This window comes from Helicoverpa zea, chromosome 28, assembly GCF_022581195.2.
Source record: "Helicoverpa zea isolate HzStark_Cry1AcR chromosome 28, ilHelZeax1.1, whole genome shotgun sequence".
NCBI classification, from domain to species: domain Eukaryota; kingdom Metazoa; phylum Arthropoda; class Insecta; order Lepidoptera; family Noctuidae; genus Helicoverpa; species Helicoverpa zea.
The window spans coordinates 5,359,936-5,374,934 of NC_061479.1; the positions used below are offsets into that span (position 1 = coordinate 5,359,936).

The 14,999-nt window shown below is 37.0% G+C and overlaps 1 protein-coding gene across 1 annotated transcript in view; it reads left to right on the top strand.

The window, feature by feature from the left end:
• Positions 1-1,439: 1,439 nt before the first annotated feature.
• LOC124643697 (serine/threonine-protein kinase BRSK1) overlaps positions 1,440-14,999 on the top strand; it is a 43,345-nt gene continuing 29,785 nt past the window's right edge. Inside the window, exons 1-2 of the mRNA XM_047182736.1 lie at positions 1,440-1,814; positions 5,271-5,562. Of these exons, the coding sequence (XP_047038692.1) occupies positions 5,472-5,562 (91 nt within the window). The 5' untranslated portion in view covers positions 1,440-1,814; positions 5,271-5,471. The remainder of the gene's footprint in view (positions 1,815-5,270; positions 5,563-14,999) is intronic.

Below are 14,999 nucleotides of genomic sequence, written 5' to 3' on the forward strand. Positions count from 1 at the left end.
TAGTTATAGATACCTACTATTTTTGTACGCCATTAATATGTGCAGGGGTGAACAACATTTTCGATGCGTTGGGGTCAAAAGAATATAAAGGCTGCCTAGAGTTGGGATAGATACATCTCATCTTCTTGTGCGACTTCGCTCTTACCCGGGAATCGAACTCTGATACCTCCACCGAGTCGTTTTTGTAGCCACTAAACCAACATACATATTGATAGGTTAATATTCCTAGATGAGTGTTTTTTTTGTTATCTCATCATCTGCCTAGCCTTTTCCCAAATATGTTGGGGTTGGCTTCCAGTCTAACCGAATGCAGCTGAGTACGTACCTACCTACCAATGTTTTACACGGAGCGCCTCCCTATCTGTCCTCCTCAACCCAGTTACCCGGGCAACCCAATATCCTAGATAAAACTTGTTGTCAGACTTACTGGCTTCCGACTACCCGAAACGACTGCCAAAGATATTCAAAATTACAACCGGGTCCTACTGCTTACGTGTCGTCCGAAACACGGCCATTAGTGTCCCAGATATACTTAAAAAAAAAAAATGTTGTTACTCTCTGAAATAAGTAAAATGACATACAGTAAATTAAACATTGTTTTTAAATATAAAGGTTTACGACGACAATGAATTTGCATTGAAACAATTAACTATTTTAATTAATTCCTTATTCTACGTATTTGTTGGTATGTAAGGGAATAATTTATTGATTAAAATATGTATGCAAGTTTAACGTGTTTTGATGAAAGCAAATAAGTGATTTCATCATTCATCATTTTCTTTGAAAAAATCCTGAGATGGGGCTCAGACTTTTCCACCTTGTAAACATAAATAAATTGTAGGATAAAACCTTCTAATCTAGACTTTTATACCCATGGCCAAATTGCTATGTAGATAAATAAGAGCTAAATAAAAAACTGAGATTTAATTAATTAAAATATTATTTTCCTTTATACTACGCCACAAGATGGCGTTGCCTGTCACGTTGTCTAATCAGTACCTACGTACCTAATAAAAGTAAATTGAAAATTGTCAATTAGGAATATATTATTTTACATGAAAGTTAAGTACTTATAAATGTGGGTAATTCAATGAGTAATATTACAGCAAAAATGTGAGAAGATCTAGTAAATAAAGGGCAAAAGTAGCTGCAAATAGAAAATATTTTTTAGTAGATGGCCACGTATTTCAAATGTTTTTCTGACTAAATGAACTGATTTAAAGACTTGCAAAATTATGTCTACAATATTGTAGAATTATGAACGTAACAAAACTTTCCAATAAGAATCCATTCCCCTATTTCTCGTTCGTGGAACGTATCGAAAAGCCACCCCTCGGAGCCAGTGACTCACATTTCAACCCCCTTACGGAAACAGCCGACGACAGCCGAGTCCAGCCGAACGCGGCGCGTACCGTGGCCGCACGGAAAACATTAAATCTCATACCCACATTATTATGTAATATTTTACAATTTTTTTAACAAAATAAAATCATTAAAATAATAGTGAAAATGCGCGGGAATGTATCAGGTGTTCGTCATTTCGGATACGCGTACGAATTGTGTGTCAAACTAAAGTGATGTGCGAAGGCTGCCTATATTGATTTTTTAGTGACGTACAGATGAAAACGTTGTATGCGGAATACAGTGTTATTATAAGATTGTGTAGTGCTTAATAATTCAGTAAGTTAATTCGCTAACCAGTGTTTTCTTATCAAATTCAATAATTCCATTTGGATGTTTAGAACAATTCCTGTGCCTCAACCGGAAAATGTGTGAAAGTCTGCATATTTTTTTTCATAATTAATTATGTACAGGTGATTTATTTTAAAATTAGAACTTTTAAGTAATTCTAAATTTAAATCAAAATGAGTCTTTAATATGAAATGATAAATAAAAAAATAAAAAAAGGACGCCATATATACATTCTAAATATAGTTTAGTCGCTTTAAATGGATATTTTCGCACGTTCGTCTAAAATTAACGCTATTTACTTGAATCGTGAACGAAATTATCGACCTTTTTACGTATCAATGCCTTAACGGAGGCTAAATAAATGCCCTTTTTCATTAAATTACTTACCAACACGCTAGATCTATTTCCTGATAAACATTATCAAGAATTTAGTCAGTCTATTTAATTCGGTCACCTGATTAATTGAAACAATGATTTTCCGAGGCTTTTTAAGCTTTTATAAGCATATCTTTGCAAGCAGTGTTTCGATCATGTCTGATTTCTGATTTACCAAGGATACGTGAGCCTTTTTAGAAAGCGGGATAAAAAAATCCTATCAATTGGTATAATGAAAAAAAAAAGCATATACTCTCACTGTCAGGTTATTTATTACCAGCCTTTGTCCCACTTCTGGGCAAAGACACTTCCCAATCCTTCGACCAGTGACCATTTCACACACATTCCAGTGACCACTGTCCAGTCTTACCAAGTGGTATCGGGTTGCCCGGGTAACTGGGTTGAGGAGCTCAGACAGGCAGTCGCACCTTGTACAACATCGGTACTCAGCGGGATCCAGTTAGACTGGAAGCTGACCCCAACATAGTTAAGAAAGAAAGAAAGAAAGTTAAGAAAAGGCTAGACAGATGATGATTTCTCCCAGTCAGTTCACCTTGACGTATACAACCTCTTGCCTTACGGAGATTCTCACTCAAATCGTGTTCAAAGTTTCATCTCATCGTGATTTTCGTTTTTCAGTTTAACAAAAGTGGTTGTAACACCTTGAACTTTACGTTTTCATAATACCTAACCCTGGATTTTGAGCCTAATCTGATTACTCACGAATCTTAAATTGGTGCTAAAGGTGATATTTCTGTCCATGTTAACATACCTTTGGTACGTACCTCATTGTTCTAGAGCCTCGTTGGTTTAGTGATCGTACACATACAGTCGAGTTTCCGTGTATCGGAAGGTACTTTAGATTTGTGGGCCTCGGCTGTCATTTGAACATCTTTGGCAGTCTTTACTGGTAGTTAGAAGCCAGAAAGTCTGACAACCTGTATACTAAGAGGTATCGGGTTGCCCAGGTAACTGGGTTGAGGAGGAAAAACCTCCAGAAACATAAAACTCACTCATAACATGCCTTTTACACCATTCAAATGAAATCTTATTTCAAGAACTCGGTAGTCGCCCATTGTTTTTAAGAGTTTTTTAGTCTGGCAAGTATCCAGAAAGAAATGGACTGTGTACTTATCTATATACCTACTAACTAGGTACCTACTTTAGTAAAATACTTTTTTGACCCAACTCAGTGTAAGTCCGAATAAATTGCGTTAACTGTACGCACGTCAGTCAGAATTATTATTATTCCACGTAATTAGCAACTTTCAGACTGCCAACCATTTTTCTACCAAATTAATTAAGTTGGCAACATTAATTAATCCCTACAGAAATGTTGTCCGTTATTCTGGAGTTCTATTTTCGAAATTGTTTTCAATCATTCAAAAAAGATCACCTTTGGCAGTCGTTACGGGTAGTCAGAAAATCAAAAGCCAGTTAGTCGTTCCTAGGGATCTTGGGTTGCCTGGGTAACTGGGTTGAAGAGGTCAGATAGGCAGTCGCTGCTGACGATGGAAGGACGATGTTGGGTAATGGCTAAGCAGATGATACGCTTGAGTGGTTGATGGGAAATCTTCAAATGTCAATTCCGCAATTGCAGCGTGAGGGAGTGTCAGACTCTTACTGACTAAAACCCATCATGTTCCTTCTTAAGCCCTTCATGTACCAGCGCCGCGGTAACTCGCGCGAACAGTCCCACAGGTGTTTAACCTCCTAAGGGTGAGTTACACCATTTATTTAGTTATCAACAGTGATAACTAAACCATAACCAGCCGTACACTTGCCGCCCATTGGTCAACTCGATTTAACAACTGAAAATGGTTCGGTTATCGTTATAGTTAAATGGTGCAACCCACTGTTCTTGTTGGTTTAACACCCAACCCTTGGTAAATATTGACATAACAATCATATCAAATTGAAACGTATTTGAAAGCAGGTAGATGACTGATTTTAAGTAATTGGTTTTTGATTAATTTCTATTTAATCGACACTATTAACTTGTTGGTATTTCATGTAACTATATAGGTATATGTATATAGGTCTAACTACCTCGTTGGTCTAGCTGTCGCAAGTGTGGCTGCTGAGCACGAGGTCTCGGGTTCGATTCCCGAGTCGGGCCGAAATCGCTTTGTGGGTTTTAGAAGACTTTCACAAAGCAGCCCGGAGCCTGGAAGCTGGTGATTGATACATCCGTGCATCGGAGAGCACGTAAATGTCGGTCCTGCGCCTGATCTCTCGGTCTTCGGTCGTGTCGGATTGCCGTCCCATCGGGCTATGAGAGTTAAGGAATAGTGAGTGCACCTGTGTCGTCATATGTATAGGTACTCATCATCTGCCTAGGCTTTTCCCAGTTATATTGGGGTCGGCTTCCAGTCTAACTAGATTTTCTGGGTTCTGACTACCCGTAACGACAGCCAAAGATGTTCAAATGACAGCCGGGACCCACCAGTTTATCGTACCTTCCGAAACACGGGAGAACTCCTACATACAAACTTAGAAAAGTTGCATTGGTACTTGGCCTGACCGGGAATCAAACCCACACTCATACTTGAGATGTTGCTTCTTTACCCGTTAGGCCACCACAACTTCACCACGAGCTTTTTCAACCATAGATACCTAAATAAAATAATAGTTCAATAGTAAATAGTTGCCTTGCCACGAACTTTATTCATTTATCTTCAGCGACGATATCCCTAGTTTATATCCTTAAATTCCTAGCGAAAGCTCTGATTTTTCTCATAGAGACAAATAGGTGTCCATAAAACATAGTTCTAAAGTTTTATCTCGATAAACCCTTATAGTAAATCGACGGTTTTTGCTGGTACTCGTGACGGGAGTTAATTAGAGTTAAAAACTGATGTAGGAGGTTGACACGAATGCTTTAAGAAGTGGTAAGGCTAAAGTTCGTTGACAGCATACCTAAACGTCAGTTTTTCTCAAAAAATCTATTTGCTATGAAAATTGAACGTGATTTATAGAACCTTGGTGGACCTGGACCTAAATAGTTTTTCGGGCCGTTCAAATTAATGTTACGTGGATATAGTTAACAACATTTAATTAACTGAAAAGTCTTCAAGATGTCCTCCATTATCATAAACAACAATAAGGCAGAAACAACAAATTTTTAATTTAGCGTTTTTTATCGAGGCACCGGAATTTGTAAAACACTAGACTAAATTGAAAATCTTAACTTATTTCTGCAGATCAAAACACTAGTGAAATAAATAAACAAAATTAAAAATAACCAATATTAGGCATGACCGTCCATCCAGAAGAAAGATCGTTTTAAAAAACAATGACTATAAATTTAGTACAGCGCCATCTGTTGGCGAAATGACTGAACTACTATAGTGAAATATGAACAGTTTTTATGTTCGTGATCGGATTTGGCGCGAAGTGTGAAGATGGAAGGTGGAGGGTCTACGGGGACCTCCGAGGTCTACCAATATGTTGGACCTTTCAGGCTGGAGAAGACCTTGGGAAAGGGGCAGACAGGTAAATATTTTTTAATACATATCTGCATTTAAGTGCAATTAAGTGATTAATGTCCGACCCTCTGATACCATTTTTGAAAGGAAATCTTCGAATGACCCATCTCGCTGTGGGTTGGTAGCGTGAGGGATTGACAGACTCTTATTGACTAAAACCCACCATGACTCTTCTTAAGCCCTTTATGTAGGAACAATCCCTCAGGCCCCGCAGGCTTTGGCCCTGGTGGGCCCTATTGGGGTTTGCTGACTCGCCTTGGGAACCACCTGACACCTAAAAAAATGGTTTCTGCGACGTTCTGGGGTCCGATTCTCCTAATTTTACTTAAGCAACATACGATTCACGTTCGACTGCGATCCAATAACGACTCGATTACGATTGAAACGTATGTGGCATTCCGCTATTTTTTCGTTGAAACAAACGTTTTTATCCTTTTCTGTAATTTAATAATGAATCATTTGGTCTGAAAATGATTTACGCTTGCAATATGATTGTAGAGCAAACTACTGTATAGACCAAAATCACCAAAATAGCAGACCAATCGCAAACCAATCGACTGTCGTTGGAATACGATTGATCTTATATTAGTAGCAGAATGCCCGATATGTTTAAAACTGCTATTGCGATCATATTGCGATTCGATTTCTATTCGATTTTGACATTATTAACTTAGGAGAATCGGGCCCCTGAGCAGTTATTAAATTAGGCAGGAATGTTAAACGTATAGAAATAGACATTAATCATAACGGCGAAGAAATACATTAAATATTCTTCTTACCTACTGAACCCATTTCAACTTTAAAAATATATTAGTAGATCAATTAATTACGTTAAACTTTCAGTCCCTCCGGTGACAGTCTCTTACTGACTGAGACCTTGTTCCTTCTTAAACCCTTTATGTACCAGGGTCGCGATTCTACTAATTTTATTTAAGCGATATACGATTCACATTCGACTGAGGTCCAATCCCAACTCAATTACGATTGAAGCTTATGTTTATTTTAAAAAAAGTTCAGCTTAAAAATAAAATGTGGTTACAAATCCTCATAAACTTATACCCGTGGTTTATACAAAATAAGTTATGTTTTATACATATAATCAAAGTTAATACAAAAACAATCAAACTAAACATTTATTATTATTTTAAACAGTTGTATAATATGTATGAGAAAAGTTCTATGAAGTCAGATTACTTACTCCATAAAAAAAAGTGCCGCAATTAGTTCCGCAAACGTAACTAGATGGCGTTGTACAATCCCGAACATTTTCTGAATCGCGCTATGGTTTCGTTACAACGCGTTGGTCTAGTCTCGCAGAGAGACTTGCAAAGTTAACCGATTTAGATGAAATTTGGTAGTTTTTGGAATTCGTTCTAAACCGCTTCGGCTGGTTTGTAGAACGATTATAATGATGTGAAAATTAGAAGTTATGTAAAGAGCACTTTGTCGTCTTGATTTCGTTTCGTTTCGTTCTATTATTTCATAATAGTGTTATTTATATAGGCACGCGATCGATACCGATACGTTAATACGCTATCATATCTCGGCCTCTCGGGTGAAATAAGAGTCGTATCATCGTATGTTACATCACATTATTTTAATATTTTATTTTCTTAAAAATACAATAAAGTACGAATAATTTTTTGTTTGTAGGTACCCAAAAGGCTCTATAACTTTTGAACCAGTTTGAAATAAACACAGTTGGGAAGCTGGGCTATCTATCATAATACCTAGCTTTCTGAAATATTATTTTTTAAAGTCTCTACTAAGACATAAAAAAACCTAATCATAGATTGAATTTTTTTAGTTTTAGTTTTTTTACAATGTTAGATTTTTACCTTCACTGTATTTTTATGTGAATGCATAAATATAAATAAAAGATCATGAAAAATAAAAACACAATACAAAATCAAAATTTATGATTTATTTCCTTCAAGAACGGAACGCTAAAACCGCGGGAAAAATGACAAATAAAAAACAAGATGGCGTCGTAACTAACATATGATGAAGTGCAGACTTTACGCGACGTCTGTGTATCTACATAAATTCTACATAAATAAAGTTCATGAAAAAGAAAAACACTTCCTATCAAAATTTATAATATATTTCCTTCCAAGAGCGGGACGCGACTTAAACCGCGGGAAAAGTGGAAAAAAAAGAACGAAATGGCGTCGTAACTAAGATTTATTCAATATGATCAAGTGCAGACTTTACGCGACGTCCCTGTACCTCTGAACGCGTTTCTTGTTCTCGGACTCTTCCACTAATGTCTGCAATAAGGAACTCGTTAAAAAAGGATCTGAAACAAACAAATTCAATATATTTAGCCTTAACTTTCAGAGAAAATCATCACCTGTCAAACTTCTTCCCAACTATATTAACATAGGGTGCCCGTTTTTTTTTGCAAAAGAGTGAATAAGGGCTTAGGTACTCAAATAGAGTATATTGTAATTATTAAGTAGTTTCCTGCTCTAATAAGGGTTCTTAGTTATCTTCGGAACCCTAAAAATGGCCATAATATATACCTAAACATATAAGTGGTTGTAAAAATGTTTACACCTCTATAAAAAATCTCTCTATTAGAAGAGGCCTATAAACCCAGCTTTGTAACATTAAAAAGCAAATTACTATCAATCATAATAACATAACTATTATTTTACTATCATTTAGCAACTTAAAAAAGAGATAACAACATTCAAATTTAGCTATAACAGCAAAAAAACTCAAATACCTAAGTGCAATTAGTTCCGAAAACGTAACTAGATGGCGTTGTTAGATCCCGTACATTTTCTGAATCGCGCTATGGTTTCGTTACAAGGGTTTGGTGTAGTCTCAAAGTGAAATAATGCCGATTACCGATTTGAAAAATTTTTCAGTAGTTTTTGGATATCGTTGTAAACCGCTTCGGCTGGTTTATTGAACGAAACTTTAAAATTAAAATTTTAAATCTATAATATAAAAATGAATCGCAAATTGTGTTGGTAAGCGCATAACTCAACAACGCCTGCACCAATTTGGCTAATTCTTTTTTTGTTGTGTTTGTTATTGTCAGGAGAAGGTTCTTATGAACCGAAAAAAATAGGGTAAAGTAGAGAAGTCAGTTGACGGGAGCGAAGCCGCGGGCAAAAGCTAGTTTAAAATATATTTATATCAATAACAGCCAGTTTCTTCATCAAAAGTTAAAGCCAAAGTAAAAGTCAAAGTAATGTCTAGAGTAAAAGTAACGGTCAAATTCAATTTTTCTATTAGTTTTGCTGTCACTTTAGCCTCGAAAAAACGAATTTGACCGTTACTTTTACTTTAGACATTAACTTTAACTTTTGATGAAGAAACTGGCCGTAAGTAAACTTAATATTATATTATAGTCGCTATTTCTGTCTCTATGTCCCAGTATCCCTGCTTACGCTTAAAATCTTTACTACACAACCGATTTTCATACGGTTTATTTTTTTTCAATAGATAGAGTGATTAAAGAGGAAGGTTTATATGTATAATAAATAACATACATTAAATAGTAGGGAAATACTGTTATCCCGTGTGAATCCGGAGCGGGTCGCTGGTAGGTACTCTATACTTACGACGCTTAGCGTGGGATATAAAAATAGTGACTAGTTATTAGTCCGTCTTTTATGTAAGCAAAAGATTTTGTTTTCATATAATGTTTTTTAAAAAAAGAACGTTAATATTACTAAGATATGCTAGATAATGTTATTATTGTGTGAGTCTACCTTAAAATAAATAAATATAATATGACGTCTCTCCTATGTAGAATTTGTACCGTCAGACGTAAGACAAAATTGAAACGTGTTATTTATTTCAGGGCTATCCCAAAGATAGATTATTTTTTTTTTCATTCCACATGCATATTAGCATTACAAAAACATGTTCATTTCTCTTCTAAGATAGAAAACAGCAAACTTAAGGCTCAAGATTAGTTCCGAAAACGTAACTAGATGGCGTTGTTAGATCGGGTACATTTTCTGAATCGCGCTATGGTTTCGTTACAACGATTTGGTCTAGTCTCGAAGTGAAACAGTACACCATACCGATTTGAAAATTTTTTCATTAGTTTTTGAAAATCGTTGTAAACCGCTTCGGCTGGTTTACGAAACGATTATAATAACTTAAAATTAAAAATTAACAGAACAGCCTTACTTACTTATAAACGTGAATTAAATATAAGTAATACTTAAGGGCTGTTTAATAAAATTCTTACTTATAAACGTAGCTTAAGCATGTCTTAACTAATATTTAATCACTACTTAAGACATTAAGTTGTGATTAGTTAAAATGTTGGTTAGTAGGTGATTAGAGATTTTATAAGTAAGGGGGTAAAAAATATAATAGAATAGAATAAAGACTAGCTTCCACCCGCGGCTCCGCCGGCGTAGAGTTCGGTTAAATCGCGTTTCCAAGAGAATTTTTCAAAAGTCCGGGATAAAAACTATCCTCTATGTTCTTTCTCAAGGTCAACTCTATCTCTTTGTAACAAATTTTATTAAAATCTGTTCAGTGGTTTAGACGTGAAAGCTTTACAGACAGACAGAGTTACTTTCCATTTATAATATTAGTTAGGATATAGATGTGGCCCACTTAATATAAGAAAGATGTGATCTTAAAATAAGTTGTACCGACTTGATTGTTACTTTAAGACCTTTATGGCCTTACTACAAAAACTTTAACCACTGTTTTACACCTGTCTAAAAAAAATGTGGCTCCAAAATGAACCATATGTCAACGTCATAATTTGACATTTTTTTAGACAAGTCTTAAACTGACGTTAAAAAGTTTTTGTGGTAAGACGGTTAGTTTTTTAAGACCACGATTACATTTATAATTAGGTAGAGCATGTTTGAGGTATAACAAACAACAAACATGTTGATTTTTTTTAACTATAATACCTGTAAATCATTAGACGATAATAAATTAATCAATAATCATATTATATAAAAATATTTTTATATTCAATTTCGGTTTTATATGTACCTACCTAAAACCTCCTAAATGTGACAAATACTTAGCCCAAACCTCATTAAAATCAGTCGACCCAAGCGTCAAATTCAAACTAAAAACCTCATTTTTTAAAATCGGTCAAAAATATGAAACCTAACTCTGTTCTAAATATTAATTACTCACATACAGTAAATTGCCATTCATGATCGCTAGCAAGCGTAATAAACGGGCAGCCTTCCAAGTTACCAGTAATAAGTTGTCAACATTATGATACTAACATTAATTTAATGTTATTGAACAGAAATATGCAGTTAATTTGCAGTGAGTGGTACTATGGTTTCTTGCAAAAGGAAAAGCTAAGCAGCTTGGGTGGAATTTACGTTGAAAATATTGAGTTCAAAAGATTCATATAATTAAGGATGTATTTTTTTTCGTGAGATGGAGTGTGGTAAAGAGTGTTTTACAAGGAGCGACTGCCTATCTAACCTCCTCAACCCAGTTACCCAGGCAACCCTTGGTAAGACTGGTTGTCAGACTTACTGGCTTCTGGCTACCCGTAACGACTGCCAAAGATGTTCAATGACAGCCGGGACCTACAGTTAATCTTGCCCTCCGAAACACGGTCAAGATACGCTTAGTATTGCTTAGAAAGGACATACATATGTACTGACTTAACACATTGTGAAAAACATCGAAAGAAAACATATTTCATTTTTAAACTTTGAATTCAATAGTGGCCCGATACCCGTTGCGCTCAAAATGGCGGAACCGTTGACAGCTGTCAACCTTTAGGAAATAGAGGCTATGGAAAATGCTTTCAGCCTTTTGGAAAAGTATGAATGGAGTCGTGTTAACTTTCCATTGTATTGTACTACATGTATGTTGTATTAGTGACGTTTTGATTTCGTTCTTACTATATTTGTAACTAGCTGTAGGTAGTTCCGCGATTTTACTGCCCGTGCTGAGATAAAATATAGCCTGTGTTACTCGGGAAGAGTATACAGGAATGAATTTTATCCAGTGCGCAAACTTTGTCACCTTATAGTTAAATAAGTTTTATAGATACGTATAAGTATTTTTATTTTGTAGTGTTTTAGTACAAAAAAGAAAAGTTATTGATATCGAAAGATGTTTATTTTGTAACCAATAGTACGGTCACAGTCGTCATAGTATGCACGGCGGCAACGCGAAACCGGTTTACTGACGCGAGCTTCGCTCGGCGCGCGTAAGGCCGCTGCCTCGAATTTTGCGGGCAGCGGGGCGGCAGCGGCGGCGGCGCGTTCGGTCACCGTTTTGAATGGAGCTCACCGCTCGTTGCCCGCTCCCGCGCCGCTGTATTCGAGGGCCGGTCCATTTGATTATACGCGTAAGATCCTGCCGCTCCCGCGCCGCCGCCGCTGCCGCCCCGCTGCCCGCAAAATTCGAGGCAGCGGCCTAAGAATAGTTGGTATCCATATTTTGCTGATTTTAGGGCGGACAAAAGAATGAAAAAATTTTTTTTACTGATGATGCAGATATGTTCTATTAAAGATTCTGGACCACCAGTTTTTTTTTGCGCACTGCTTAAAATTCATTCCTGTATATTTCAAATCGGCTCAGTAGTTTCGGAGCCTGGTTCAAACAGACAAACAAAAAATGATTTACGGAAGCTACTTCAAAAGAAATCGAATGTTTGTTGTTTTTGCGTTGCGAGGTATCGCTTCGCGTTTGCGTCCTATGTTAGCTACCTTTAAGATACCTACGTTTTGAATGCTAGGTATCGGCGACTACATTAAATCTTTTGGTTGGTTGATTTTTCTAAGAATATTCCCCATTTTAAATTATGGACATAGCTAGCTACACAAAATACTTACTGATATTAATAAAATTCCCAGTACTAGGTTTATCTCCTATCGGATTGAGGGATACGCTTGGCGGCACCGCTTGTATGGAAGCCGTATGATGTCTCATAGTCGTCGAGCTGGTAACCATGATCACTATCAACAGGAACTGTAGCCTGCAATGGAGAATAGACTTTATATATTATATTACAAGATTGAAAATTGTGATTCAGTAGATCAGATAGGCAGTCGCTTCTTGTGGCGCACTGGTACTCAGCTGAATCCGGTTAGACTGGAAGCCAACCCCAACATAGTTGGGAAAAAGGCTTGGAGGATGGCGTGATATTGTCTCAATGGAGAATATACTTTAAAACCTCGAGGATATGGTTGAACATTGTGTGGAAGTAGGTCAAAAAATGGTCTGATATGATGTCTCGCCGGTGGTGTCGGATTGTCGTCCCATCGGGATAAGAGAGTGAAGGAATAGAGAGTGCACCTGTGTCCAAGCAAATGTGCGTGCACTATAATTTGTCCTGGTGGCTGATTTCCTTATATAAGAACAGCCGATGTGGCCGTCAATCGACTAGGAGTACATTATAGAACAATCTTATACATAGTAACAGCAGCTTTTTTATAGGAAATCATCAAATGACCCCTTCCGCTGTGGGTGCAGCCTGAGGGAGTATCAGACTCTTACTGACTAAACCCCACCATGTTCCTTCTTTAATCCCTTCCTGTAACAGGGCTGCGCTTACTCGCGCGAGCAATCCCGCAGCCCCGGCAGGACCGTATTAGCAGCTTACAAAAACTTGAAGATAGTTAAGAAAAGGCTAGGCAAATGATACAAATGACACGTTTATAACTCACCCCTGAAGTAGCGTCATTGTAGATGTTCAGCACTTGTGTCACAACCCGCTGGTTTCGAGCGAATGATGTTAAATCGTGAATAAGACTCCGCTTGCGGTTGCTAATAACATATCGTAGAGAGCTGTTGATACACCACGGCGGATATTTTTTATACTTCTGAACTGATTTGTATTATTTCACTGTTGTGAAGGTACCTATATTACTCCCGCTTAGGGCTGCCATCCGTCCGGGTTTCCCCGGATTTGTCCTCGTTTGGAGGCCGTCCGGGGGCCGTCCGGGCGGGGTTTCAAGAAGTGACCGGGGAAAACCCGGACACTTTTCATGTAAGGAAGTACCCCATTGAATTTAAGTATATGTTAATAGTAAATAGATTACAAATTAGGTATTATTTTGTTTAAAAAAATCGTACTCGATCGGGGAAAAAATGCGATCAAATGTCCGGGTTTTTTTAATGTTTGTCCGGGTTTGGCGAAATTCGAGATGGCAGCCCTTCCCGCGTGATATAGGCTTTATACCTAAGCTATATTGTACCCGGGTTACGGATAGTAATTTCACATCAGTTCAGTAGTTAGTCAGGAGCCTTGTCCTAACATAAAAAAAATCTTCTTTATTATATAAGTATAGATTATCTATTATAATGAGAGAGAGGGACTTTTAACAATGAGAATAATTTTTGATCGTTACGGCCTACCATAAAACGGCTAGACAAATTTGAGATGTCTTTTTCTAATATACGTATTTAAAGTACCTACGTGGTCCATAATGCTTGTCATTCTTCATATAGTGGTTTTGTTGTATTTTTAGGAAGAAAGATAGCGGCTTTCTTGTTATCATCATCTACTATCTATTTAAGTACTTATATCAGTCTGTCAGGGAAAGCCGCTTCTAAACAATTTTCATGCGGTTTTCACCAGATGACGAAGGTTTCAGTATTAAAATAGACCTTATATGAGGCCAAGTCAGTCGTTGGTGCTTTAAAAATGAACACAAATGGTATTAACAACTCTATATAAGTAGCAGATACCGCACAGGAAATATTGAAACTAAACCCGCAGTTCTTGCTAAGCCTAAATGTAAATTGTAACACCGCGTGAGAAAATATACCTGTATACAGCTTGTTTCCTGAATTTTACATACATTCAGCTGTTATTGACTTGAACGGAAGACTTATTGATGCATTAAGCAGCAATCGTTCATAATCGTAGAGACTTAATTCTGTTTTGTCATCTGCCGAGCCTTTTCCCAACTGTGTTGGTGTCGGCTTCCAGTCTAACCGGATGCAGCTGAGTACCAGTGTTTTACAAGGAGCGACTGCCTATCTGACCTCCTCAACCCAGTTATCCGGGCAACCCAATACCCCTTTAAGACTGGTGTCAAACTTACTGGTTTCTGACTACCCGTAACGACTGCCAAAGATGTTCAATGACAACCGATACCTACCTACAGTTTAACGTGCCATCCGAAACACAGTCATTAGTGTCTAAGATATACTTAGAAAGTACATACAAACTTAGAAAAATTGCATTGGTACTTGCCTAACCTGGCATCGAACCCGCGCCCTCATACTCGAGAGGTTGGTGCTTTGGCCACCACGACTTCTGTCTGTATATTTTAAAAACATTATAAAATATGAAAATATTGTTATACGAGTTATGTTAATTCAATTAAATATTTAATCATGATGGCTAGCACATTACCTTACCTATACCTATTTAGAACATGCATGGGTTAAACTAATAACACAGATTACCTACTATAATATTTACAGTAACTAATCATATGACTTTTACTTACCTCCCTATAT